A 27,487-nucleotide genomic window follows, 5' to 3' on the forward strand; every position below is an offset into this window, starting at 1 on the left:
AATTCTCCCGTCTGAATAAGATCCTAAAGATGTTAAATAACCTTATAAAGCACCTCTTGAGACAAATCTGAAATTCCGTTTTGATTCGTGTCTCGTGGTTGTTCTTCTCACTTCAAAGGGGTCCAAGTAACATGATTCTAAAGGATTGATCAAATATTTACCACTCAACACAAATAATTAATCATCAGCCTGAGAAGATGTTAATCATCCGCATGGGAAGACAGAAACAACAAGCCATAGACAATTCTCTCAAAATAATGACTATTCCGTGTACTTACATTTCCATTTTCCTTTTTAGTAGTTTATCAGATGCTCTTATCCAGAGCGACTTACGGCAGTTGGTGCATACAATTGCGTGCTTTTCACATGTTATGGGGGGACATTTGAGTTTGCAATGCACCTGTGCCATTGGACATGTCAGCATAGGAACACTGAGGCAGAATATGGCCATACATGAGGAAATGTTTTGGATGGAAAAAAGTTAGCACCAATGTTTGAGCGACGCCTGATAAAGACTAAGAGGACAGGTCAGACGTGAAGGTTTAAAGAGAGTGCATTAATACGGTATGTGGGGGGGGGGGGGGCGTTCATTCTAAACGACGGAGCACATGGGGTTTCTTAGCACTGCAGATCCTTCGCCAACTGTTACAGAATGTGTCACCCATTCAGCATGTTGATCAGTATTTCATGTTAAATGTTTCTGGTAAAGAGAGAGTTCCTTAGACAATAGACAACAGCCCTCCATTGTATATAGTGCTGATGTATGCTTGGTTGTCTGAAAGGTGTGCTGGCTCACATTGTGGCGCGGTTTACAGCTGCAGTCCTGAGCGGACCATTCCCCCTGGACTCGAGGTTTTAGGAGTACTCAAATTGGTCTTGCAGGACAGGGCAGAGTCATGGTACACATGGGCTGAATGGGTGTAGATGTTGACACAAACACTATCGTGTAGACACGTGAGTGAGGCAGTGTTGTCATGCTCTCCCTCCTGAGAGAGGTCACAGGTCAATCCTGAGGTCAGTCATTCAGTGGTTACTGAGCGCCTCCATGCCCCTCCCCATTGTGTGAAAGTACATGTCACATGCACTTGATCAGGAAGCCTGCCTGTTTGTCAAAGAAACTGTCAGGAACATGGAGGTAGCCATTCAGTGTGTCAATAACTATTGTACATTCAGTCCCTATGGGGCATTCAGTTGCTTTCGTCTCTATGGGTGAAGTGTGGGTTTGTGACGATAATCAAAAAATATCATAATCCAGAATCTTCATAAATTGTAAAAAAAAATAATAATAAAAAAAAATATTATCAAGGAACTGCATCCAGAGGTTGAAGTTCTCATCTCCCACTTGGTGACCACGAGTAGTCTATTATTTGTTTCTTGGTTTTGCCTGTTTAATACTGCAGCTCATTCACTGAGTGATGCAGCAATCCTATTAAGTCCAACTTCAGAGCACAGTATGGACTTCCAGACAGCCTTATGTTATTCATTGTGTCATTTTTTACAAATCCACACAGATTACACAAAGAACCAGGTAGGTCTATACTGTACAGGGGAATGCAACGCAAAGAGAAGATAATAACAATGGGAATTTAGGAGCTCTGGACTCAATTTTCCCACACTCACATTTTGAGATGCTAGTTTGTAAGTAGACAACCATCCACACGTCATTATACTGTACTGTACCTACAAAAGTTGAATGGGGTTACCTATTAGTGCCGTATTGTGTGCATTACAGCCCATACACACCAATGATGTCATTCATGTATTTACCTACATACCATGTTGCCATATGTTATTTCTGCTATTACGGGAGAAAGAAAATCCTCAATATTGTGAACTAATCAAGAGTAAAATCATTTGGAAAGAGTTCAAGTGACGGTGTTCAATAATGTGCACGCGGCTTGTAGCGTTCCCTGCAACAACAAAAAAACACAACGTTTTATTCCTTAGTTCCAATATTTAGGCTACTCTATTTTTACAACGCTATAGTGTCTCGACACAAAAGATGAGCGGCGGTTAGTCGTGTGGTTGCAGATATCAGATGGATGTGTCTCCACTGCGGTATTTAGCGCATCAGTGCAGGTAATAGGTAAGTGCTAGAATTACAATCAAACACTCGTGATATTATTGACCCAAGTCACTCGAGCCATCAAATGAAAGACACATTTGTCAACGTTTATGTTGTCAGGTGAGCGAAATTATCCAACGTGGGCATAATGCAAATTGCCTTATGTACGATATTTATCTGACGAGCAAAATTATGCACACGAGAAAGGCAGACAATAAAATGACAAATGTTTACCTTTGTAGAGTGGCAATCCAAATGGTTTTAGGCACGATATTTATCTGACGAGCAAAATTAAGCATACGAGAAAGGCAGACAATAAAATGACAAATGTTTACCTTTGTAGAGTGGCAATCCAGTGTTCCTTATCAATATCGCTGCCACACGCGGCAGTGAGGTCTCTGCTACAATGTACAGTCGCCACAGCGATCACACAGGCACTAATCTCCTCGACACGGTTCGCATCTCACCCCTTGCTCAAATACATGCGTCTTTCCCTCCTTGAGGACAGGCGAAATGATGGAGGTGGCGTCAGGACTCATTATGTCCTATTATGGGATATCTTCATCGCTCTTACATTACAGGCTTCTTACACGTGTCTCATCATTAGAATGTTGACGGATAATTTGATTAAGTAAACTCTTGTAAAATGCGAAATTCATGTGAGATGAATTGAATGCATTTGATTAATTGTAGCATATGAGGTAGTAAGTATTAAGTTTGGTGAAGTTGGTGTTTTTAAAGTGTATTTCTGGTTGAATGACCACTATGCATAGTGACTCAGGAACAGGTGCAAATGTGATACATTAATACACCATACGTTTAGCTTGTTGGATCCATCTTGGGCTCACTTGTCAATTAAGCTATATGGAAGTGCCAAAACTACACTCAAATGTAAGCGGACAATAGTGTGTTGTGTTGTGCAGGTTGACAATGAAATATACATCAAAGCATCAGACAATAGATAATTGATAGTGTTACAAAAGAAAGAAAGAAAGAAAGAAAGAAAGAAAGAAAGAAAGAAAGAAAGAAAGAAAGAAAGAAAGAACATGCCAAACATCACCCTCAGTTCATTAAAAAAACGGTGTAAATCATGTACAGAGCGCCATCAAGTGGCTCATATTGTACGTTACATCCACTATGTACAGTGTGCGGTGTAAAACGCTTGTCTGCTGATGGCACTCCTTTCAAGGAAATGAATGTTCATGTCCATGTCTTGTGGTGCGTGCCAAACATGAACTCAAAACATTTATTTTAAAACAGATTACATAAATGGTTCATCTTTGCATTTTTAAAATCAAAGTTCATTGTGTGATCGGTTGTATAATAATACAGTGGTACACAATCCACGAAAAAGCGCGACAAACAAATCCTTATTTGATCAATTTGTTGAAAACCGTTTACAATTCTAACGCATGTTAGTTATTACGAAATCATTTACACTACCACTGCGTCTATTGTAGGGTTGGAGTCATTAGAATTCAAGTCAGTCAATTCAGAAAGTGATTTGAATTTAACATTGAAAAACGTTTGAAATGAATAGCTTCTCCATTTGAGTTTATTTAGAAGTAATTGAAAATAGCTGCCTTTTTAAAAAAAAATTATGCTTATACAGTCCCACCCCTCAACTGTTCACCAAAAAAGTGACAGGGTGCCACTTTGTTGTTGTTTGAATCCAAGATGTCCCTTTTAAATATGAATTTCAGTTTACTTACCGAATTGACTGACTTGAGGATGACGTTCTATGTGGTTCTGTTCTACACACCCAAACCTTCATGTATGATGTTCATATACAGTGCCTTCCGAAAGTATTCACACCCCTTGACTTTTTCCACATTTTGTTTTGCTACAGCCTGAGTTTTAAAATGGATTCAATTTATATTTTGTGTCACCGGCCTAAACACAATACCACATAACGTCAAAGTGGAATTAGGTTTTTAGATAAATGAAAAGCTGAAATGTCTTGAGTCAATAAGTATTCCACCCCTTTGTTATGGCAAGCCTAAATAAGTTCAGGTGTAATAATGTGATTAACAAGTTGCATGGACCCACTCTGTGTGCAATAATAGTGGTTAACATGATTTCTAAATGACTACCTCATCCCTGTACCCCACACATACCAATGATCTGTAAGGACCTTCAGTTAAGCATTGAATTTCAAACACAGAATCAACCACAAAGACCAGGGAGATTTTCCAATGGTTTTCTCAAAGAAGGGCACCTATTGGTAGATGGGTTAAAAAAAGCAGACATTGCATATCTCTTTGAGCATGGTGAAGTTATTAAGAGAGTTGTAATTGCTGCCGAAGGTTCTTCTACAAAGTATTGACTCGGGGGTGTGACTACCTATGTAAATGAGATGTTTCTGTATTTCCCTTTCAATACATTTTCAAACATTTCGAAAAACTTGTTTTCGCTTTGTCATTATGGGGTATTGTATGTAGATGGTTAATAAAAAAAGTTGAATTCAGGCTGGAACACAACAACATGTGGAATAAGTCAAGGGGTATGAATACTGTAAGTAACACTGCCTGATTTGTTCCTGACAGATATTTTAGAGGGCAGTCATTTGAAATGCTATAACAGCAGAACTGTGTGTCATCGTGTTCTCCGGGGTATGAGAGGGGGAGAGTTGTTCCTCTGAGGTGGTCTCTGAGGGAGAGCTCGAGAGGGGTATGACACGTAGCGCTCCTCCAGCAAACTCTCAACAGCCCTACAAAATAAAACAGATAACCACATAGTTACACTTGGCATGACAAATTAAACAGAGATAATAAAACAAAACGCAACAATACGTCGGTTTAAACTAGAGATATCTGTTTTTTTCTTCATTGGATGCGTCTCATTCCACCGCACCCGTCTGTCCACCTCACCCTTCCTTATCTGCGGCCGGAAGGTGACCGAGCCTGTCGTCTGTGGCGTCCGAACGGTTCGGCTTACAAACTATTATGGCCCCTCTCTGGAAAGATGAGACTCTCACGAACACAATTATGTTTTGTCTTGGGACAAGTGTCTTGGGACTCGTCTGAAGTCTGAACAGCTGATCTGCCAACTTCTGTCTGTAGCGTCCGAACTAACTGTGGAAAGGTGATACACTCACAGACATTTACATGTCGATTGTTTTGCTCTAGGACTCCAACAGGCCTCAAGACACTCGTCTGAAGGTACCAGTTGAAAAATGAATGGAAGTATATATGGACACTGTTTAGCTATAGGGCCGACACTTCAGAACAAACTTCTGTTATTCAATGTAGTGAATGTTATTCAATGCGTTTGTATGGGCTAATAGCCAAATAGACATTTTCATCACATAATTTTTTACATATTGTTGTTATTATTCAAAATCAAATGTCTAAATTATCCTTGGTATGATCTTCTTAAAACAATTCCATATGTTGATGTGAGACAAACAGTATTTCCAGTCATTTCAAAAGAGCGTCAACTTACAGTCAACAGAAAGTGCTGTTACTGTGAAGTGGAAACATCTAGGAGCAACAATGGCTCATCCGCAAAGTGGCAGGCCACACAAGCTCACAGAACGGGACGGCCGAATGCTGCAGTGTGTAGTGCGTACAAATGGTCTGTCCTCGGTTGCAACACTCACTACAGAGTTCCAAACTGCCTCTGGGAGCAACGGCAGCGCAAGAGAAGGTTTCCACGTACTTTTGGTCGTGTAGTGTAGCTGATTGTCTTTCTCACCGCTAGTCCAGTTATTTTCAGCTGCAGTAACTGGATATGCATAAATTATTTTTACATTTCAAAATATAGCCACAACTTCTAGGGTAAAGAATCATGAGAGTGTTTCGTGTAATCATTAGTGTTGGGGCTGGTTTTGTGGTTGTCAATTTGTGATGCTTATCGACTCGGTTTACCCACGTGGTTTTATTTGAGATGCAAGTTGCACGTAACTATCAACATAAATATATTCTGGGCAGTTTCATTACAATTAGGAAGAATAAATGGTAACACTGCTTTTGAATACCCTCTTCAAAATGCCTGTTTAACTCCTTATGAGCAGTGCATCATGTATTATAATGGACAACTTAGGTGCTAATAACTGCTTATAAACATCTATGACTACATTCACACTGCGTTTTGACCAAGGCTCTATAATACAAATGTTCAAATGAATACAGGTGAACATGAAACGAGACATTTAGAATTCTCTACGAGTAGAATAAGCGTTGTTATGTTAAACTCTTACTCAACATCTATCCCTCTCTCTACCATGTGACACGTTTTTATGTTTGCTCATGAAGAACATGTCGAACTTGTACATAGCCTATCTTCACACTTCAGGTTTCCTCTCTGAACACACAGTCAGTGGTGGGCCATTATTTCCTCATTATTGCTTCTGTCATCTAACGTTTACCACTGCGTGCCGCCGACAGTGTAGAATACTCACTGATATGATTCTCAAGTGTGCGTGCCTTTTCAATATGTCGTACTCTGAACTGAAACTATTGGTTTGCATAGTACTCTTTGTTGAGCTGTTATCTACAGCATTAATAAATCACATTGTGATATTGTAACATTGGTTGTTATACTGCAATATTAGACCCTCTGTGACCCTTCATGTTTATAATCATCATATTGCTGTAATACCATAAATTGCATGTTTAAGTTGCACTTTGTTGTTGATTTCTGTGAGGAGGAAGTCGCCTTCACTGTCTATGATGATGTCATATTACTGATTCAATGTTGACTTTCTAGAAATCCCATATTGTATTACATGCAATATAACATTCTGTAATCAGCTAGTTCCAGTGATCCTGACACAGGAACGTATTAAAAGGCATCTCTTATCCAGAGAGCGGGCTTACCGGTCTGGGAGTCGTGGTGGGATTCTGGGGGGAGGAGGTAGAGGTGCGGCCTCAGCGGGCCGTGGGGGTAGAGGGAGTGGGGGTAGAGGGAGGAAGTCTGCTGTGTCCTTTCCATGGATCAAATCAATACACAGCATGAGTAATAATCAGGGAATCTACAAAAGCACTGTCGCAGTTGACAGATTGTAATACATTGACAAGAGTGCATAGTAAAGAAGTACATTGTGCCTTCATAAGTATGCTTGTTTTTTCCCCGCAATATGTCAATCACAAATGTGCTGTATAACTGAAATGTTTTTTTTGCGGTGAGTTGATTCCATCGGATTGAATATCTCTCCAGCAACAACATGTATGAATACGAATAAGCTATTTAGCCTTGTTTACTGAAGCGTGGATTCACAAAGACAGAAATATACTAAAAGTGTTTTGTGTGAACTGGGTCTTGAAAAGACTTTAAAGAACAGTTTGGTCTAACCTCAAAGTCAGGCTCAGTTCCGCTGCTGTAGCTAATCGTACTATGTGTGCTGAGTCTGTTACTGCCAGTACCTGGGGAAAGTAAAAGTCAAAAATGTTAGCTCAGGAAAGGAAGAAACACTACAAGTAATTGTGAGACAGTTTCTTCAACAAGAGCTTGTGGTGGGTTGCTACAGGCAGCCAAGCGTGCACATTAATAGCTAGAGATGAAAGCCGCTTAGAGAGAGGAGCTGAATTGAGCAACAATAATGGGGAGAGTAATGTGCTACAGGTTTTCATCTTTTAGACATAATGACCATATGGGATATGGAAATATTCAGAGTTGGTCAGCAAAACGAAAGGCCAATTGTGTTTCAGATTTCATCACTTCTCCAAATGAAAAGTATATTTCCAAAAGCACTATCTTGGTACTAATACAGATTTTTTTGATAATAACAATAATATAAATAACATCAAAATGACAAAAAAAGTACCAACTTAGTAATTACATCAGTTGTCATTTTGTACTACCATTTAGGCTCATAGTGACATTCAAACGACAGAGATGGTACTCACTGGATGTGCTGGAGGTACTGCCAGTCTTCCAGGTGTCTCTCTGGCTTGACCGGATCACAGGAGGGGGTTGAGCAATGACCCGTGGGGTGGGCTCGTACACAGAACACTCCACAGCCATGTTGGCGCCCCAGGGAAGGTTCCTCTGTAGTGGGGCGGTTATCTCCAGACCTCACAGGGTAGAGGCCAGATCAACAATAAGCATCACTCATCAACAATAAGCTAAATATCATACCTTCATTGATGTTACAAAGTACCAGTGGTGACCTGTCATTCAGGGCAGGTGGTTCTGAGCACCAACTGTTTAGCTATTAAAATAAATATTGTTGTTGCCTGTTTTGCATGTTATTTTGGCATTAGTACTTGTCACATATCAGTTTGCAAACATGGTCTCTTCGTTGCTTTCTTGAGGAAGGCAGCACCAAAATGCAAGTGTTTCAGCCTAGCTCAGTGCTTTCTGTAGTGGTGGGGCAGCCAGCGGAAAATATGGAGCGTAAGTGTTGGTAATGTTCTCTAGTTGTGTCCATGTCACTCATAGAGACACTACGTCACTGCAAAATCTACGGGTAGAGCTCGAAATTTCCAGCCCCTTGGGTGCTGCCATAGAGTTACATTAGTGCCCATCCAAGAAACCTAAAGGTCATTGGCTACAGATAAAATGACGTCAAATCATGTTATATCTACCGTAGCTTTGATTGGACTGATCGTGTGTGATTGGGTGGATGAGTGGTGCAGAGGTCTAAGGCATGGCATCTCAGTGCTAGAGGCATCACGACAGACCCTGGTTCAATTCCAGGCTGTATCACACCTGGCAGTGATTGGGAGTCCCATAAGGCGGTGCACAATTGGCACAGCGTCGTCTGGGTTAGTGTTTGGCTGGGGTAGGCCGTCATTGTAAATAAGAATTTGTTCTAAACTGACTTGCCTACTTAAATAAAGGTTAAATACATTTTTTTTTAAATTCAACATCATACTTTCAAAATCTTAGCTAGCAGTCATCATCATGAATGAAGTTAATCATCTACTGGAAAAAAAAAAAGATAAATTATAGATCAAACGTATCGGTGCTCATCGGCCATTGGACATAAACATTACACAACAAGTTGGAAATCGCAAATTCAATAATGAGTGGTTTGGAAGGAATCAGTGGCTAACTGAAAGCTTTGCAAAGCAATCACTAGCCTGCTATTCAGTGGAGTGGGTTTTTGGTCCAAGTCTGGGTATAAGGGTCTCTTTTCCAAGCTTAAAAGGATAAACAATCAACACCATGGGCAGTAAAAGGTTGAATACATTGGCCATACTGTCAATCCAGCATGACTTCTGCCACTTTCTCAGGGTTCAGTGAGTTCAGGCTTCAGTGAGTTTTCCGGGAATTCTGAAAAAAACAAGCCCTGGGAAAATATGGCCATCCAACTCGGAATTCCAAGTCGGGTACTTGGGCCTCTTTCTAGAGATCCGACCTTAAGATCATTGACGTCATGATTCGACCTTGTTTTTTTTTCAGAGTTCTCAGTTGTCTTGAAAATACCATAAATCCAGAGAATGCCAGACTGTAATGACAAAATTTGCACACGAAGGACCGCCACGAAGGACCGTCCTGTTCAAGTGAGCACATCACAACAAGATGTCCAAAAATGTCTTGTATGGTGCTGCTTAAATTATGTAATATGCCGGGGAGATATCTATACTATAGCTAAGAAAGTAATACTAAGTGTATGTTGTGTAGTAAGCTGTTAGTAGCCCATGTGCCTCACCCTAATAATTTGGTCCATTTCCCCCTCCTAATTTAGCCTAATGGTCTGACTTGGTGGTGCACTTGTAGCAGCCTTTAGGCACCTTTAAAGAAATGTAAACATTGAACATTGAATATTTATTTACCCTACTGTTTACCCTACTGACTTGGTGTACAGGGAGAATACTGTAAGAACAGCCCATGTTCTGAATTCTGTCTTTGTACATTTCAAAAGTGCTGAACAAATAGTTATATTGACTACATCTGTCCTAGCTCGCTTATTAATGTCTTAATCGAAATAACGGATTGCCTCTTATCCGCTAGTCATCACCTTATACTATAGTTTGTACATCTCAATTGTCAGTAGAAACCACATTTGTTTCAGCAAGTCAGCCATATCAGCTATGTTTTTTTTAAAGGCAGTAAATGAGGCTGAATGAACTGTTTCACTGCCAGACAAGGGTTAGCTGTTAGCCAGGTGTAGCAGTGGAAAGGATTCACCACATGGTTCTGAAAAGAAAACTCTGCTGTTGGGGCCATTTTATATAGGCCCTAACAGTTTGTAGTCACCGTTTGTCACTGTCATAGTGCAATTAATGTATTGTGTGTGTAGTGGCTTTGCGGGCATCTAACATTACAATTTGTAGTTTGCCCCACCAAGATATACACTGCTCAAAAAAATAAAGGGAACACTAAAATAACACATCCTAGATCTGAATGAATGAAATATTCTTATTAAATACTTTTTTCTTAACTTTTTTCTTTATTTTTATCAACCCATGGAGGTCTGGATTTGGAGTCACACTGAAAATCAAAGTGGAAAACCACACTACAGGCTGATCCAACTTTGATGTAATGTCCTTAAAACAAGTCAAAATGAGGCTCAGTAGTGTGTGTGGCCTCCACGTGCCTGTATGACCTCCCTACAATGCCTGGGCATGCTCCTGATGAGGTGGCGGATGGTTTCCTGAGGTATCTCCTCCCAGACCTGGACGAAAGCATCCGCCAACACCTGGACAGTCTGTGGTGCAACATGGCATTGTTGGATTGAGCGAGACATGATGTCCCAGATGTGCTCAATTGGATTCAGGTCTGGGGAACAGGCGGGCCAGTCCATAGCATCAATGCCTTCCTCTTGCAGGAACTGCTGACACACTCCAGCCACATGAGGTCTAGCATTGTCTTGCATTAGGAGGAACCCAGGGCCAACCGCACCAGCATATGGTCTCACAAGAGGTCTGAGGATCTCATCTCGGTACCTAATGGCAGTCAGGCTACCTCTGGCGATCACATGGAGTGCTGTGCGGTCCCCCAAAGAAATGCCACCCCACACCATGACTGACCCACCGCCAAACCGGTCATGCTGGAGGATGTCACAGGCAGCAGAACGTTCTCCATGGCGTCTCCAGACTGTCACGTCTGTCACATGTGCTCAGTGTGAACCTGCTTTCATCTGTGAAGAGCACAGGGCGCAAGTGGCGAATTTGCCAATCTTGGTGTTCTCTGGCAAATGCCAAACGTCCTGCACGGTGTTGGGCTGTAAGCACAACCCCCACCTGTGGACGTCAGACCCTCATACCACCCTGATGGAGTCTGTTTCTGACCATTTGAGCAGACACATGCACATTTGTGGCCTGCTGGAGGTCATTTTGCAGGACTCTGGCAGTGCTCCTCCTTGCACAAAGGTGGAGGTAGCGGTCCGGCTGCTGGGTTGTTGCCCTCCTACGGCCTCCTCCACGTCTCCTGATGTACTGGCCTGTCTCCTGGTAGCGCCTCCATGCTCTGGACACTACGCTGACAGACACACAACCTTCTTGCCACATCTCACATTGATGTGCCATCCTGGATGAGCGGCACTACCTGAGCCACTTGTGTGGGTTGTAGACTCCATCTCATGCTCCATCTCAAAGCACCGCCAGCATTCAAAAGTGACCAAAACATCAGCCAGGAAGCATAGGAACTGAGAAGTGGTCTGTGGTCCCCACCTGCAGAACCACTCCTTTATTGGGGGTGTCTTGCTAATTGCCTATAATTTCCACCTGTTGTCTATTCCATTTGCACAACAGCATGTGAAATGTACTGTCAATCAGTGTTGTTTCCTAAGTGGACAGTTTGATTTCACAGAAGTGTGATTGACTTGGAGTTACATTGTGTTGTTTAATTGTTCCCTTTATTTTTCTGAGCAGTGTACATGATAAAATAGCCACTGCAAAGTACACTACATGACCCAAAGTATGTGGACATTTGCTCGTCGAACATCTCATTCCAAAATTGTGGTCATTAATATGGAGTTGGTTCCCCCTTTGCTGCTATAATAGCCTCTACTCTTCTGAGAAGGTTGTCCACCAGATATTGGAACATTGCTGCAGGGACTTGGTTCCATTCAGCCACAAGAGCATTAGTGAGGTCCGGCACTGATGTTGGGCGATTACTCCTGGCTCACAGTCGGCATTCCAATTCATCCCAAAGGTGTTCGATGGGGTTGAGGTCAGGGCTGTGTACAAGCCAGTCAAGTTCTTCCACACCGATCTTGATAAACCATTTACCTCGCTTTGTGCACGGGGACATTGTCATGCTGAAACAGGAACAGGCCTTCCCCAAACTGTTGCCACAAAGTTGGAAGCACAGAATTGTCTAGAATGTCAATGTATGCTGTAGCATTATCAACCATGAAAAAACAACCCCAGACCATTATTCCTCCTACACCAAACTTGACAGTTGCCACTTTGCATTTGTGCAGGTAGCGTTCTTCTGGCATCCTCCAAAACCAGATTTGTCCATTGGACTGCCCGATGGTGAAGCGTGATTCATCACTCCAGAGAACGCATTTCCACTGTTCCATAACAGATGAGATTAATACCACCCCAGCTAACGCTTGCCATTGCACATGGTGATCTTAGAATTGTGTGCGGGGGCTCAGCCATGGAAACCCATTTCATGAAGCTTCTGTCAAACAGTTCTTGTGCTGATGTTGCTTCCAGAGACAGTTTGAAACTCGGTAGTGAGTGTTGCAACCGAGGACAGAGGATTTTTATGCGTTACGCACTTCAGCACTCGGCTGTCCCGTTCTGTGAGCTTGTGTGGCCTAGCACTTCTCGGCTGAGTCGTTGTTGCTCCTAGATGTTTCTACGTCACGATAACAGCACTCATAGTTGACCGGGGCATCTCTAGCAAGGCCGAAAGTGTAATCCTATGACATTGCCACGTTGAAAGTCACTGAGCTCTTCAGTAAGGCCATTCTACTGTCAATGTTTGTCTATGGAGATTGCATGGCGGTGTGCTCGATTTTATACACCTGTCAGCAACGTGTGTGGCTGAAATGATGCTGTCTTGTGACCTACAGAATCGTAGGCATAGTCAAATATCAAAATAAACACTTTTCAGTAACCCTGACAAATGAAATGTAATTGCAAATTGAAGTACAAACTATGCTCATCACATGTAGAGACAAAGTAGAGCTAGTAGTCTCTAAATATTCGTACCTATCGCCTTCCCAAACTTCTCCCTCTCTTTGTGGCGTCTGGTAATGCTGCCTCGTAATCTCTTCAAATTTTCCTGTAAAAAAAAAGATAAAAAGTAGTTTTCAGGTTGCCGTTGTACACCCAGAGGCTAGGCTTGGTCCACAGAAAAGATCTGTTTCGTGTGTTCTGCCAAGAGATTTGAGTATGAACTATAATCTACTACTGTACCTGTTGATTACGCAGAGACTGAGATCTCCTATCCTCATCAAACTGCCAGGCCTTGAATTCCTTGAGAGCATCATCCACACTCAGGACCCCCACCTTCACCTTCTCCTGCAAGGCTATGAGCTGCCTCTGGCCTTGGGTCTTCACCTCAGCATAGGGGTTGTGGGAAGAGGAGGTGGAGGCTCCATCTCTCACAGGCCTCACTGGAGGTTTTGGAGGCACATACAGTGGTTACTAATTAGTGGAGAAGATGTGATTCAGGACAAACAAAATAATCTAATCTGCTTTTCAATTTGATACATACCAGTAAACGACTCTGTTTCTCTGAGGTCCGTCTGTGGACTTGATTCTTCTTTTGCTGAAAACACTGTGAATCAAAGATCATTGTTATTCACCTCAACCTAAATTACTTTACACTGGTTTGACAACTCATGCACTAGCTGATACCTTGGGAGAACCCTTTAGCCATCTACCTCTTGAAATGTACGTCTTGGAATCCTCAGGCTCTGAAAATGTTACAGGTCTCGGAATGGGGGCTGGTGGACGGTTGACAATTTCCGGGAGATAGCTTGCACTCTCGTCCAACGTGTCATAGATTTGATCAGAAACACACATGTTGTAAAGTTCTTCGTCCTCAAACCCCTCTGGTTCTTCCACCTGGTCTCCCACCTCTTCATCAGTTGTATCCTCCCCAACTTGGGGCACACCTGCATCAGGTTTACCTAAAAAGAAAAACAACGTCATTTGCAAAAAAAAAGAGAGAGCCAGGATCTGAATATCTAGACTATAAACCATCCGTAAGTCCACAAGTCCAATTACAGTACAGTACAATGCAGTGTTTTGCAAATTTACCTTGAAAATATGTTCTAAGTATGACTTCCTCCTGGTTATGAGACTCTCCTAATGCCTTCTCCATGTCCTCATCTGAGGGAAATAAAATATTCAAAGATCTTCAACATCATCATTATCATTAACTCCATCATCATCAAAGATAAATGGTACTTAATGTGATTAGTCATAATTTAGTCATACATAGGTCTTCCTCGGAGTCATGGTTTAACTCGGTCATGGTCTCATAGATGTCTTCTTGACACCCAGGGTTTAGGGAGTCGTTCATGATGTCTTGAGAAGAGTTGGACATGGTCTCGTAGATGTCTTCTTGACACCCAGGGTTTAGAGAGTCGTTCATGATGTCTTGAGAAGAGTTGGACTCGTACACCTCCTCATCTTCTTCCGCCATGCCAGCTGTCTCCTACCGAGTAGACATCGTAAACATAATCTTCACTGAAGATATGTTTTTCAGAAAGCTACAACCATAACATTTACCAGTAGCTTTTCATTCCTTCTTGTGCAATTCATAATATAAGCATAATGCATTTCCATTTGGTATAGGTGACAGTGAGCTGGCTGTGGCCATTGACATAATCGAGTTCACACTTCAGAGATGAAAGATAAATACATCACGGAATGAAAATACTAACAATGGACTTACCACAAAGTAATCTATGAACTGTCTCAGTTCAGAGAAGCCACTCCTCTCTGCCAGTGTATTTGGGTAATCTCCATTCTTATTCATCACGCTGTAGGCCTGTAAGGCACCTGGACACTGTAGCAGGACTGTTGTCAGCTTCTTCAGCCCGTACTTTGCTGCAAAATGAAGCAGAGTGGGAAGCTCCTCCTTTCGCTGATCTGAGTAACACAAAAAGTCTAATTAATCAATGTCATCTATTCCACTTTTTCTGAACGTTCTTGAGGACTTGAAAACTATCAGTTGAACTTGCAAAAAGTGAAACGTTGCCAATTCATCTAGTACACATTATTTATAGATCTTTTGGAACTTAGATCACATCCCTGGATGTCAACATATATCAATGGGTGTGGACAACATTTTTGTACCTCCAGATAAGATTTTTGTACATGATTAGATGGGTCGTTCCACACTCTTATAAAAAATGGTTCCATAGGGGCTATTCGGCTGTCCCCATGGGAGAACCCTTTTTGGTTCCAGGTATAACCTTTTTGGTTCCAGGTAGAACTTTTTGGGGTTCCATGTAGAACCCTCTGTGGAAGGGTTCTACATTGGAACCCGAAAGGGTTCTATCTAGAACCAGAAAGGGTTCTACCTAGAACCAAAATGGGTTTGTCAAAGGCTATCCTATGGGAAGAGTCGAAGAACCATTTTAGGTACTAGATATAACTTTATTTTGCACAAATCGAGTGCCTTTTGGATAGTGTAATTTTGTCCCCCAAAAATGTCACCTTATTTTAACACTGTTATAAAGAGCACATGTTCAACTTCATGATAACCATGTTTTCCTATCTCCAGAGCTAAAAAAATAAATACAAATCACTATAAAAGGTGAATATTAAAGTAACAGGGTTGACCGTAACAGGGTTGACCGTAACAGGGTTGACGATTTCATCTTAATTAAATCAGCCATAACTCCCCTTGTCACCGGGGGGATGGAAGCTTGTTGTGTGTAATAAGGAGGGGCAATTGAATACAAGCTTAACAAAACATTTGAACTTGTTAAAACATTCCTAGCGTATCTATCTATGGGTAACAGTGTTATGCTCGACATGCTTAGCTTTCGTCCACAAAACACCAGGAAACAGACAGAAAAAATACACTATTACTTGACTTTTAGATGTTCAATGTTTCTTTTAGAAACATTTCTTAAAAAATACTAGTTTTACCATATTAAAACCAGTTCAGTTCAGTTAAAGGGTCCACCTTAAACCTGAAGGACAAATGTAAATTAGTCACTAATCACATGAAATAAATAATCATCTTCAGAAATGACTTTGTCAAAGCAACAAAATTAACTAGGGCTTTACAGTGATAGTGAAAACATAGGGACATTTGTTTTGTTAAGTGGGTTAAAATTTTCCAAAAAGGTCTAACAAACATGACGTGGGTCATACCACAAGTGGGATTTTTAAGAGAAAACAAACATTGTATCTTTATGAAAATATACCACTAATGGATTTTTTTACATGGTTTAATTCGAGTGTAGATGAATGTGATCCATCTGTTAAATTGAATGTTTTATCAAAATGTACACACATAATGTGAATAGGGCATAAACGGCACACTATTTGTGGAATGATCTAGATGACATTTCTTTATGTCCAGATAAAATTTGGGGATGATCAGTGGCCATGTACAAGATCACATTTGTGGATGTCCACATAGAACGTTTCGATAGTCATTGACAGTGGCCATGTCCCAGAATATTCATATGTCCCATATAGGATTTTGGGATAATTACAACAAGTGAATGGAAGAGAGAGAAAGTTTTTTTTACTAAAGTGTCCCATTTATCTAATTTCATAACCATAACCTAGTCCCCCTAATCTGATTGACTAACTGTCTGCTAAAATGGGTTTAAATACAGTGCATTCAGAAAGTATTCAGACCTCTTCACTAAAGCAGGAAGTCCCAGTGACTCGCTTGGTAAGGAAGTGGTTCGATGAAGGAGACGCTAAGCTACAGGACTGTTTTGCTAGCATATACTGGAATATGTTCCGGGATTCTTCCAATGGCATTGAGGAGTATACAACGTCAGTCACTGGCTTTATCAATAAGTGCGTCGATGACGTCGTCACTACAGTGACCATACGTACCCCAACCAGAAGTCATGGATTTACAGGCAACATACACTCTGTGCTAAAGGGTAGAGCTGCCGCTTTAAAGGAGCGGGATGCTGAAAAGAAATCCCGTTATACCTTCCGATGAACCATCAACAGGCAAAGCATCAATAAAGGACTAAGATTGAATCGCACTACACTGGCTCTGACGCTCGTCTGATGTGGAAGGGCTTGCAAACTATTACGAACTACAAAGGGAAGCACAGCCACGAGTTTCCCAGTGACATGAGCCTACCAGACAAGCTAAATAACTTCTATGCCCGCTTTGAGGCAAGCAACACAAAAGCACGCATGAGAGCATCAGCTGCTCCGGACGACTGTGTGATCACGATCTCCGTAGCCGATGTGAGTAAGACCAGGTCAACAAACAGGTCAACAAACAGGTCAACATTCACAGACGGATTACCAGGACGTGTACACCGAGCATGCGCTGACCAACTGGCAAGTGTCTTCACTGACATTTTCAACCTGTTCCTGACCGAGTCTGTAATACCAACAAGTTTCAAGCAGATCACCATAGTCCCTGTGCCCAAGAACATCAAGGTAACCTGCCTAAATGACTACAGACCCGTAGCACTCACATATGTAGCCATTAAGTTCTTTGAAAGGCTGGTCGTGGATGCTTCAGATTACATGTTTAAAAAAATCCTCATCACTCTACACACAATACCCCATAATAACAAAGTCAAAACAGGATTTTAGAATTTTTCGCAAAAGACCCTTTGCTACGTGACTTGAAATTGAGCTCAGGTGGATCCTTTTTCTATTGATTATCCTTGATATGTTTCTACAACATGATTGGAGTCCACCTTTGGTAAATTCAATTGATTGGACATGATTTGGAAAGGCACACACCTGTCTATATAAGGTCCCACAGTTGACAGTGCATGTCAGAGCAAAACCCAAGCCGTGAGGTTGAAAGAATTGTCCGTAGGGTGCCGAGACAGGATTGTGTCGAGGCACAGATCTGGGGAAGGGCACAAAAATGTTCTGCAGCATTGAAGGTCCTCAAGAACACAGTGGCCTCCATCATTCTTCAATGGAAGATGATTGGAACCACCAAGACTCTTTCTAGAGCTGGCCGTCCAGCCAAAGTGAGCAATCGTGGAGAAGGGCCTTGGTCAGGAAGGTGACCAAGAACCCGATGGTCACTCTGAAAGAGCTCCAGAGTTCCACTGTCGAGATGGGAAAACCTTCCAGAAGGACAACCATCTCTGCAGCACTCCACCAATCAAGCCTTTATGGTTGAGGAAGCCACTCCTCAGTAAAAGGCAAATGACAGCACACTGGGAGTTGGCCATAAGGCACCTAAATGACTCTCAGACCTTGAGAAACAAGATTCTCTGGTCTAATGAAACCAAGATTGAACTCTTTGGACTGAATGCCAAGTGTCATGTCTGGAGGAAACAAGGCACTGCTCATCACCTGGCCAATACCATCCCTAAGGTGAAGAATGGTTGTGGCACCATCATGCTGTGGGGATGTTTTTCAGCAGCAGGGAGTAGGAGACTAGTAAGGATCGAGGGAAATATGAACGGAGCAAAGTGCAGAGAGATCCTTGATGAAAACCTGCTCCAGAGTGCTCAGGATCTCAGACTGGGGTGAAGGTTCTCCTTCCAACAGGACAATGACCCTAAGCACACAGCCAAGAGAACACAGGACTGGCTTCAAGACAAGTCTCTGAATGTTCTTGAGTGGCCCGGCCAGAGCCCGGACTTGAACCCAATCAAACATCTCTTTCTGGATGGACCTGAAAATAGCTATGCAGCGACGCTCCCCATCCAACCTGACAGAGCATGAGATGATCAGCAGAGACGAATGGGAGAAACTCCCCAAATACAGGTGTGCTTGTAGCATGTTACCCAAGAAGACTTGAGGCTGTAATCAATTCCAAATGTGCTTAAACAAAGTACTGTGTAAATGGTCTGAATTCTTATGTAAATATGACATTTATTTACTTCTTTTTGTACTTCTTTTTCTTCCCAATATTGTGATATCAAACTGGTAGTTACAGTCTTGTCCCATCACTGGGGCGACAGGGTAGCCTAGTGGTTAGAGCGTTGGACTAGTAACCGAAAGGTTTCAAGTTCAAATCCCCAAGCTGACAAGGTACAAATCTGTCGTTCTGCCCCTGAACAGGCAGTTAACCCACTGTTCCTCGGCCGTCATTGAAAATAAGAATTTGTTCTTAACTGACTTGCCTAGTTAAATAAAGGTAAATAAATAATCACTGTAGAACTGCTGATGTGTAGACAAGCAAATGTATCATTCCATTATAATTTCTGTAAACAAATGTTAACACTTACATGCAGCCATATTGTCATCCTCTAGCTGTCTGATTCCAAACACATGAAGTCCACTTGCAGGGATCCTGCATTGTAATGAGTCTGTCAGCAAATTGTCAAGTGACTCTGTGGTATTGGATGTTAAATTGAATGCCTAGAAACACAGAAATGAATAACATGGGATAAAATATTATATGTCCAGCATAAAGAATTTAATCAAATATTTTTGGGGCTTTCTTGAGGCTTTAATCTGTGTGAGATCACACCTTCAATGTCATTGAACAATGTCTTAATAAAAATAATTAAAAAATACATTAATTTAGAGTTGATGAAAAGTGAATTTGTCAGTATTCAGTATTGTATTTTTAGGTAACAATTTATTTGGACAGTCCATCTGTAGATGCTTAACAGACTATTTGCAGTAACAGTTGAACAGTTCAACTAACTCTCTACGAACCCTAACCCTACCCTAGCCCTAACCCTAACCTTAACCCTTAAGTTAACCCTAAACTTAACCCTTACCTTAACCATAGCTCTAACCTTAACCATTACCCTAATCTATATTCTTAACCTAAACCCTAACCGTATCCTTAGCAAGCAGTTTCTTATCAACAGATGGTCACACTATCTGTAGAGCACCTACAGATGGACTATCCAGACTATCCAAATAAAGTGTGACCTATTTTTACTCTATACGGAGCTAACTCTCACCTGACACATAAAGTTCAGGGGAGCAGCTGCATGTTGAAGATAATGGCTGATTTCTCCCATGGCTGTGTAGTATGTTACAGGCCTCAAACAGACTGGTGAGTCATTGCTATACAGAGTGAGTGACACCTCTCCTGCTGGCATATCTGGGAAAGATAAATGTTATCTGAGTTAGCGTCCTGTATTTCTATTGGCTTATCAAATCACTTCAAATGATTCACATTGGTGGAAAAAAATGTCCACAAAAGGAATGTGAAAATGAAATAGAATAATAAGTCAAAGTGAAATAGAAGACTGGGGTAAGTGGTCTAAAAGTTCCTCTGTAGATTTGTGATCGAAGGTCTCTGTAGGTAGTTTACTTACCAGGCGCATTAATACTGATTGTGTATTCATTCTCCAAAATCCCTAGAACCCGTTTTGCAGTTGAATCTTCAGAGGCAAACACCACCTCCATTTTCAACTGGTTGTCCAGTTTATTAGAAAAGATTATAAAAATAGTTGCATGGTCCTGTAAAACAGGTTAAAAAAAATAGCATTCTATGCTTAATAGTTGTTCCCTCAAAAAACTGCCATTGTGAATAAAAGTTGTCCTGGGCTGATTACAATTTGAGGGTGATTTGAAGTTGTGCCTTGATATTAATCAATTCATCTTTTTTTTTAAATGAACACAAAATAAACGAAGTAACCAAGAGGCATTGTTGTCCAACACTATAAACTCCACAAGCTTTTATACTTATGACAGTATCATGTACCTGTTATGTAAACATTCATCTTTCCTTATGTGGTGCTTTCCAGATTAAATATTTGAACAATGTTCAGTACCATTTCAGAGTTGTCTATATGTATGTTTAAGCAATTCTTACCCCGCATAAAACTCTGTTTGGTTGAACAGTGAGGCAGGTGGGTTGTGTGGGGCTCATTTCCTGGTTTGGGTGGATCTCTGTTCTCACATCGTCATTGTCGTCCTGGACACACTCTGGTTCTGTCACTGACTCTTCCTCTGTCCCCTCAGCTTTGGGGTTCATAACCACAGGGATTTCGCACTCTGTTTTTGCTGTAGCTTCCGCCTCATGTTCAGCCTCTTCTGTATTACCTTTGAATACAAAGTCAAAATAAAAGCCTATCATCACTTGTTCTCCGTTGAATATGGGTAAATGTGTGAATTTAATTAACAAGACTATAAGTTCACAACTAGAGGGTGTGTGATCCTTTGTGAGTATAATACACTAATAGTAAATGACTCATGCACTTTAAACAAAGACACAAAAACTCAAACATAAACTCATCAAGTTATTGTATCTCTGAATGTTATGAGAATCTGGCTATATACTTTCACGTTGTGCCTGCGGTGAAGGTTTGCTGCTTCCCAAATCAAAAGACCTGGATTAGCTTTTGATTTGAGGTTGGCGCTAAACTAAAGAGCAAGGCTACCCCACACAGTGCAATCGTAGAAAACCCTGATGCTACGGCCGAAGACAGGAATAAGCACAAGAAGGTCAATATAGGAATAAGGTGGAATCATATTACACAGGTTCTGACGCTCACTGCATTTGGCAGGGGCTAAAGTCTATTACACATTACAGAGGAAGACCCAACTGTGACCTGCAATCTCAATGTCTCTCCACACTACCCTCACCCACCTAGATAAGAGGAATACCTATGTGAGAATGCTGTTCATTGACTACAGCTCAGCGATCAACACCATTATCCCCTCCAACCTCGTCACAAAGCTTAGAACTCTGGGTCTGAACACCTCCCTCTGCAACTGGATCCTGGACTTCCTGACGGGCCGACCCCAGGTGGTGAGAGTAGGCAACATCACCTCCACCACGCTGACCCTTAACACAGTGGCCCCACAGGGGTGTGTGTTTAGTCCCCTCCTGTACTCCCTGTTCACCCACAACTGTGTGGCCACACACAGCTCCAACACCATTATCAAGTTCGGTGACGACACGCCAGTGGTAAGTTTGATCACCGGCTACGATGATTCAGCCTACAGGGAGGAGGTCAGTGACCTGACAGTGTGGTGCCGGAGCAACAACATCTCCCTCAACGTCAGCAACACCAATGAGCTGATCGTGGACTACAGGAAACAGGGGGGGCACACGACCCCATCCACATCAACGTGGTGGCAGTGCAGCATGTAGACAGCTTCAAGTTCCTTGGTTTTCAAATCACTAAAGACTTAAAGTGGTCCAAATTCACACACAGTCGCAAAGAAGGCACAACAGCGCCTCTTGCCCCTCTGGAGGTTGAAAAAGTGGGCCCTCAAATCCTGTAATGGTTCTACAGCTGGTCCATTGAAAGAATATTGACTGGCTGCGTCACTGCTTGGTATGGCAATAGCACCGCCCTCGATCGCATGGTGCTACAGAGGGTTGTGCGGACAGGGGCTGAGCTCCCTTCCATCCAGGACCTCTATATCAGGCGTGGGAAACGAAGTCCCGGAAAATCTTCAAAGACACCAAACACCAAAGCCATAGACTGTTTTATTTTCTGCCACACTGCAAGAGGTATCCCCAAGTAATACGACTGATAAATAGCTAATAAAATAGGTACACGGACCGGTTTACCTTGTGTCTTTATCAATCTTTTATTTCAGTATGCACACTCACAGAGCCCTACACTCTCACGCACACTGTCACACCAAGACAAATAAACCCTATCATTAGCTTACTTACAAATAATATGCACATACATTTATACTGACTCTACACACCCGCATACCCACTCACATACAAGTTGCAGCTACTCTGTTTACCTTATTATCCTGTTGCCTAGTCACCTTACCCCCACACATATCTACCGCCATCACTCCAGTATCCCCGCACATGTAAAAATGGTATTGACACTTACTTGACACTTATTTCCAGCATATAGTATGCTAATTTACTTATCATATTCTTATTTATCTTCTTCTAGTAATAGATTGTTATTGATTATTGCATTGTTGGGTTTTTTAGTTTGCAAGAAAGGAATTTCACTGGACTTGTGACATTAGAACTTGAAACTTGAAACAAAGTTAGGCAGAACAACAACATGGGTATTATAAAGGCGAACATACAGTCAGCGATGGATTCTAGAATGGTGGAGATGTAAAGAGCAGGTTCGTCTTCAGCATACAGTTTTCTCCAGCTCTGCCAGTTTTCAAACCATTCAGTGGGTACGTCATCGCCCGACATCCCACACAACAGCGCCACCACTCTGTGTGGAGGATGAAGGAGTCTCTGAAAAGTTCCCAGGATTTCAGGGTCATTTAGAATGTCCAGGATTGCTGTTGTCAGCAGCAGCACGATGCATTTAGTATTATAGAAAATGTTCAGTTCGCATCCATGTAGCTGGTCAGCACTGTCAACTGCATACAATACGATAGACCTTTTGGGAAACTTGCGTGACGACTTCAAGATCTTCTGCAGATATGTAGCCCATTCCTGAGCTTCGCAAGAATGGACAATCAACAGCTCACATGTGTAGTCGAATCCAGACATTGCTGGAAGACAGAAAAATGTTGGGATTTAACATCTTATCAATTAATTATCTAAAAAACAATTGAATTGTTTATGTACAGTGGGGTCTGAAATGATTGACTCCCTTGATAAAGATGAGCAAAAATGACTATAAGATAAATATTTCAAATGCTGAGCTTTATTGTATTCAATTTGTTTTACATGTAATTATTTTATACTAATACAATTGCTCAGAGAAAGAGATTTTGTTTAAAAAGCAAAACATTTTTGACACCAAGCCTTTTCTTAAAATGTAAGCGTTTGACGCCATTTCCTAGTTCACAGTAGGGCCATTATAGGGCCTTTTTTTTGCTGACAATTTTGCAGAAATACATTCTTCAACATGTGAACTTTCAAATGCCTTAATTACAAATATGAATACTAATGTTCAATTATGAGCCTAGTTTAGCCAAGGAAAAAGCACCGAGCTATGTAGGGAGAAAGGCAGGATCTGTGATTGGCTGAGACAATGGAGGGCAATAATAGAGGGACTACTTCCTGGAGGACAATGCCATGCCGACTCATGTGTTTACATGTGAATTCTTAAAGAGATGGAAAATGCTAGGGCTTGTGAACGTTGTGAACGTTGATGAATGGGAGTAAACAAAGATGATTTCTCCAGAAAGTGTGAAAGTCATTCATGGTTCTTTTTCTGCTACTTGTCCCCAAAGTGGGATAACAAGTTTATCAAATTTCAAATAAGCATCATTTCCTCATGCAGTCCCCCCAACTGTGTATCATATACCATTTTGAAGCTCAGAATCTGTACCTTTTTTTAAATGTTTTAAAGCCAATCTTGAACATTTGACATAAGCTTACCTTTTTTTTATGTTTTAAAGCCAATCTTGAAAATTTGACATAAGCTCACCTTCCTGAATTAAGTAACAAATGTTTTATGAGTTGGAGAACACATTGGGAAGGAGCTTAGACCATTTCTCCGTACAGAATCCTTCCAGATCCTCGATATCCTTCGTCTGAGCCTATCTTTATCAAGGATGTCAATAATTTAGGACAGTGTATAACTGTACTTAACACCTAAATTCATACATGAAATTACATTCATAGATTCATTTTTTCTCTCTTAAATTATTTGAGAAAAAGAAAAGTCACAGTATTAATGCTGGGATTATGCTTAATGTTGCACAGAAACTGTACACGATACCAGGTGTCCAAAACAGCCCGAGCTATGCGATTTCAAGGTTGCTGTGGTTAAAGAATGAATAGGCATGCTGTTTGAGATGTCAGCACTGAGTACAGCCAATAAGTAGCTGAGCAAACACTGACCAGAGTCAACATTGGTCCGAGTAATTTGTTGTAACTCATTACTTTACTTAATCAAGCCAAGTTCACCCTTGTAAAACCTAAAAGGAGGGCGATACTACAGTGTGTAGTACAGTATTCTCCAGTATACTACGAAATTCTAAAGTAAGCACTATGTGATCAAGGAATATTACAGTGTGTACTGTAGTATTCTCCAGTATACTACGAAATTCTAAAGTAAGCACTATATGATCAAGGAATATTACAGTGTGTAAATGATTTAGATGCAATATTACAGTGTGTAAATGATTTAGATGCACTATTGTAAGTGGCTGTTCCACTGGATGTCAGAAGGTGAATTCACCAATTTGTAAGTCGCTCTGGATAAGAGCGTCTGCTAAATGACTTAAATGTAAATGTATGTAAATGTAGTGTAGTATTCTACAGTACACTACAAAAGTCTATAGTAAGCACTACACGATCAAGGGATACTACATTGTGGAGTATAGGATTCTATAGTATATTAGTTTTCTACAGAATTCTATAGAGTTTTATAGTATTCTATCGTAAAATGTAGTATTTTTTTTAAAACGTGGGTTAACCCCAATCCTGAATGTGCTTCAATCATACTGTACAGACATTGTTTTTGCAAAGATATTGCTGAGATGACATGCAAAAACTTGTCACCAATGTAGTTGCCAACTATAACTACAGGAAGAGTAAAACACTAACTTCCTCATTTCTAAACCAAAACTGTCAATGGTCTTACATTATACATCAGTCAAAAAAAAGAAAAGCCATAGCAGTTTTAGGTAGATGTCATATTGAAGTTTCTTAATGAAAACGTTAAATTCTTTAAAACCATGAGTGTGGAGTGAAAGCTCATAGTATTGCTTTAGTTTGTAGAATTTGAAACATTTTGTATTTTATTGTCAGGCTAACGTCAGACAAAAAACAAATAAAGAAGTGTAAGACCTCAAACAAGTCCACCTCTTACCTGATTCTGAGGGTGAGACAACTCCATCCATAACTGTGAAGTTTGAGAACAGTTGCATCAATTCACCCTACAGCACAAAACATCTGCCCTTTTTTGAAAGGCTCTTTTTACTTTTTGGAGTTAAAGCCTTTCTTTCTACCCCACAGAATTTAGACACTTCTCATGAACAGCTTTCGCCAAATAACTCCCCTGCACTGTCATATTAATAGAAACAGTTTGTTTCCTGCTTATTGGGTGACACTCTGTCACTTCCTAAAACAGATGTGACATGTGAGACCTGCCCCTGCGATAAGTGTGAGGGAAATGCAGTATATTATATCGCGTTATCATCTGTGTCGACATGATCTAGTGCTTGTGACATGTTTTACATGAGTTCTCTCTTCTCACAAAGTTTGGTTTCTGACTACTAAAACTAAAACAAACCTCAAGTCAAACCAATGACAGAGCAAACATACCAAGACAACAAAGCAGTCATTGTATCTTGTATTTTCCACCCACCCACCCACCCACCCACACCCCCCCCCCACACACACACACACCTGATAGTTGTCACATTATCCTTTTTTCACTTCCTTACACAGTGTGTGTGTGATTTTCAATGTCAACCTGAAAACATCGCAAAAAAGCATGTCAGAGACTGAGGGGACGTGTGAGTTTGCATATTGTCATAGGCATCTTGCGTTCACACATCACTGACATACAACTCATCTCATAGCTTCAAATAGCCTATCCAGTACAGCATTTATTTCAAAACCAGTTTGTATTGCTACAAACTTCTATGGGACTGTGTCGGCATCAAGTGCTCATACCTAACCCACATTACAACCATCATAAGCACATCTGAGAGGCATTCCAGAACTGTATATGCTGTACGGTGGGGGTAGGCAACCCTGTTCCTGGAGTGCCGCAGTTAAGGCAGGACACCTGACCAACTGAGCTAATTGATCAGTTCAGTGATTACCTCAATTCAACACACCTGGTCTTCCAGGTCAGTTAAATCAAAAACATGACATGCCTGCAGCACTCCAGGACCAGGGTTTCCTACACTTGCAGTCCAGTAACACAGGCCCACCAGAGGGCAGCATGTTATCACTGAATACAAAGACAAACTCCAGCTCCAAATCTACTTACACTACAAACGGCCTCTGGAAGCAACGTAAGCACAATAACTGTTTGTCTAGAGTTTCATAAAATGGGTTTCCATGGCCAAGCAGCCGCACACAAGCCTAAGATCACCATGTGCAATGCCAAGCGTTGGCAGGAGTAGTGTAAAGCTGGCCGCCATTGGACTCTGGAGCAGTGGAGACGCGTTCTCTGGAGTGATGAATCATGCTTCACCATCTGGCAGTCCGACGGACGAATCTGGTTTGGTGGATGATAGGAGAACGCTACCTGCCCAAATGCAAAGTGCCCACTGTAAAGTTTGGTGGAGGAGGAATAATGGTCTGGGGCTGTTTTTCATGGTTTTGGCTAGGCCCCTTAGTTCCAGTGAAGGGAAATCTTAACGGTACAGCATACAATGACATTCTAGAAGATTCTGTGCACCAAACTTTGTGGCAACAGTGACAATGCCCCCATGCACAAAGTGAGGTCCATACAGAAATGGTTTGTCGAGATCGGTCTAGGAGAACTTGACTGGCCGGCACAGAGCCCTGACCTCAACCCCATCGAACACCTTTGGGATGAATTGGAACATCAACCGCAAGCCAGGCCTAATCACCCAACATCAGTGCCTGACCTCCCAAATGCTC

At 41.5% G+C, this 27,487-nt stretch overlaps 2 protein-coding genes across 3 annotated transcripts in view; both read right to left on the reverse strand.

The window, feature by feature from the left end:
- LOC135510840 (sorbin and SH3 domain-containing protein 1-like) overlaps positions 1-2,573 on the reverse strand; it is a 77,971-nt gene extending 75,398 nt beyond the window's left edge. The window contains exon 1 of the mRNA XM_064932116.1: positions 2,401-2,573. The gene's annotated coding sequence lies outside the window, so the exon portion shown is untranslated. The remainder of the gene's footprint in view (positions 1-2,400) is intronic.
- A 711-nt stretch (positions 2,574-3,284) lies between these two features.
- Positions 3,285-25,955, reverse strand: LOC135510841 (phosphoinositide 3-kinase adapter protein 1-like). Of its 2 annotated transcripts, XM_064932118.1 has the most exons (17): positions 25,737-25,955; positions 23,038-23,463; positions 20,837-21,066; positions 20,337-20,481; positions 19,977-20,119; positions 19,287-19,419; positions 14,822-15,018; positions 14,362-14,581; positions 14,182-14,253; positions 13,803-14,051; positions 13,634-13,696; positions 13,333-13,532; positions 13,126-13,198; positions 7,915-8,082; positions 7,361-7,431; positions 6,886-6,992; positions 3,285-4,775 (listed from the first exon to the last, which is right to left on the reverse strand). In XM_064932118.1, exons 1-17 carry the CDS (start codon positions 25,792-25,794, stop codon positions 4,661-4,663), a joined length of 2,670 nt encoding a protein of 889 aa, XP_064788190.1. In that variant the 5' UTR covers positions 25,795-25,955; the 3' UTR covers positions 3,285-4,660. The 2 variants fall into 2 exon arrangements, with proteins under 2 accessions (XP_064788190.1, XP_064788191.1); XM_064932119.1 differs by lacking the exons at positions 19,977-20,119; positions 20,337-20,481.
- Positions 25,956-27,487: the final 1,532 nt, after the last annotated feature.

Source organism: Oncorhynchus masou, chromosome 23, assembly GCF_036934945.1.
Source record: "Oncorhynchus masou masou isolate Uvic2021 chromosome 23, UVic_Omas_1.1, whole genome shotgun sequence".
NCBI classification, from domain to species: Eukaryota; Metazoa; Chordata; class Actinopteri; order Salmoniformes; family Salmonidae; genus Oncorhynchus; species Oncorhynchus masou.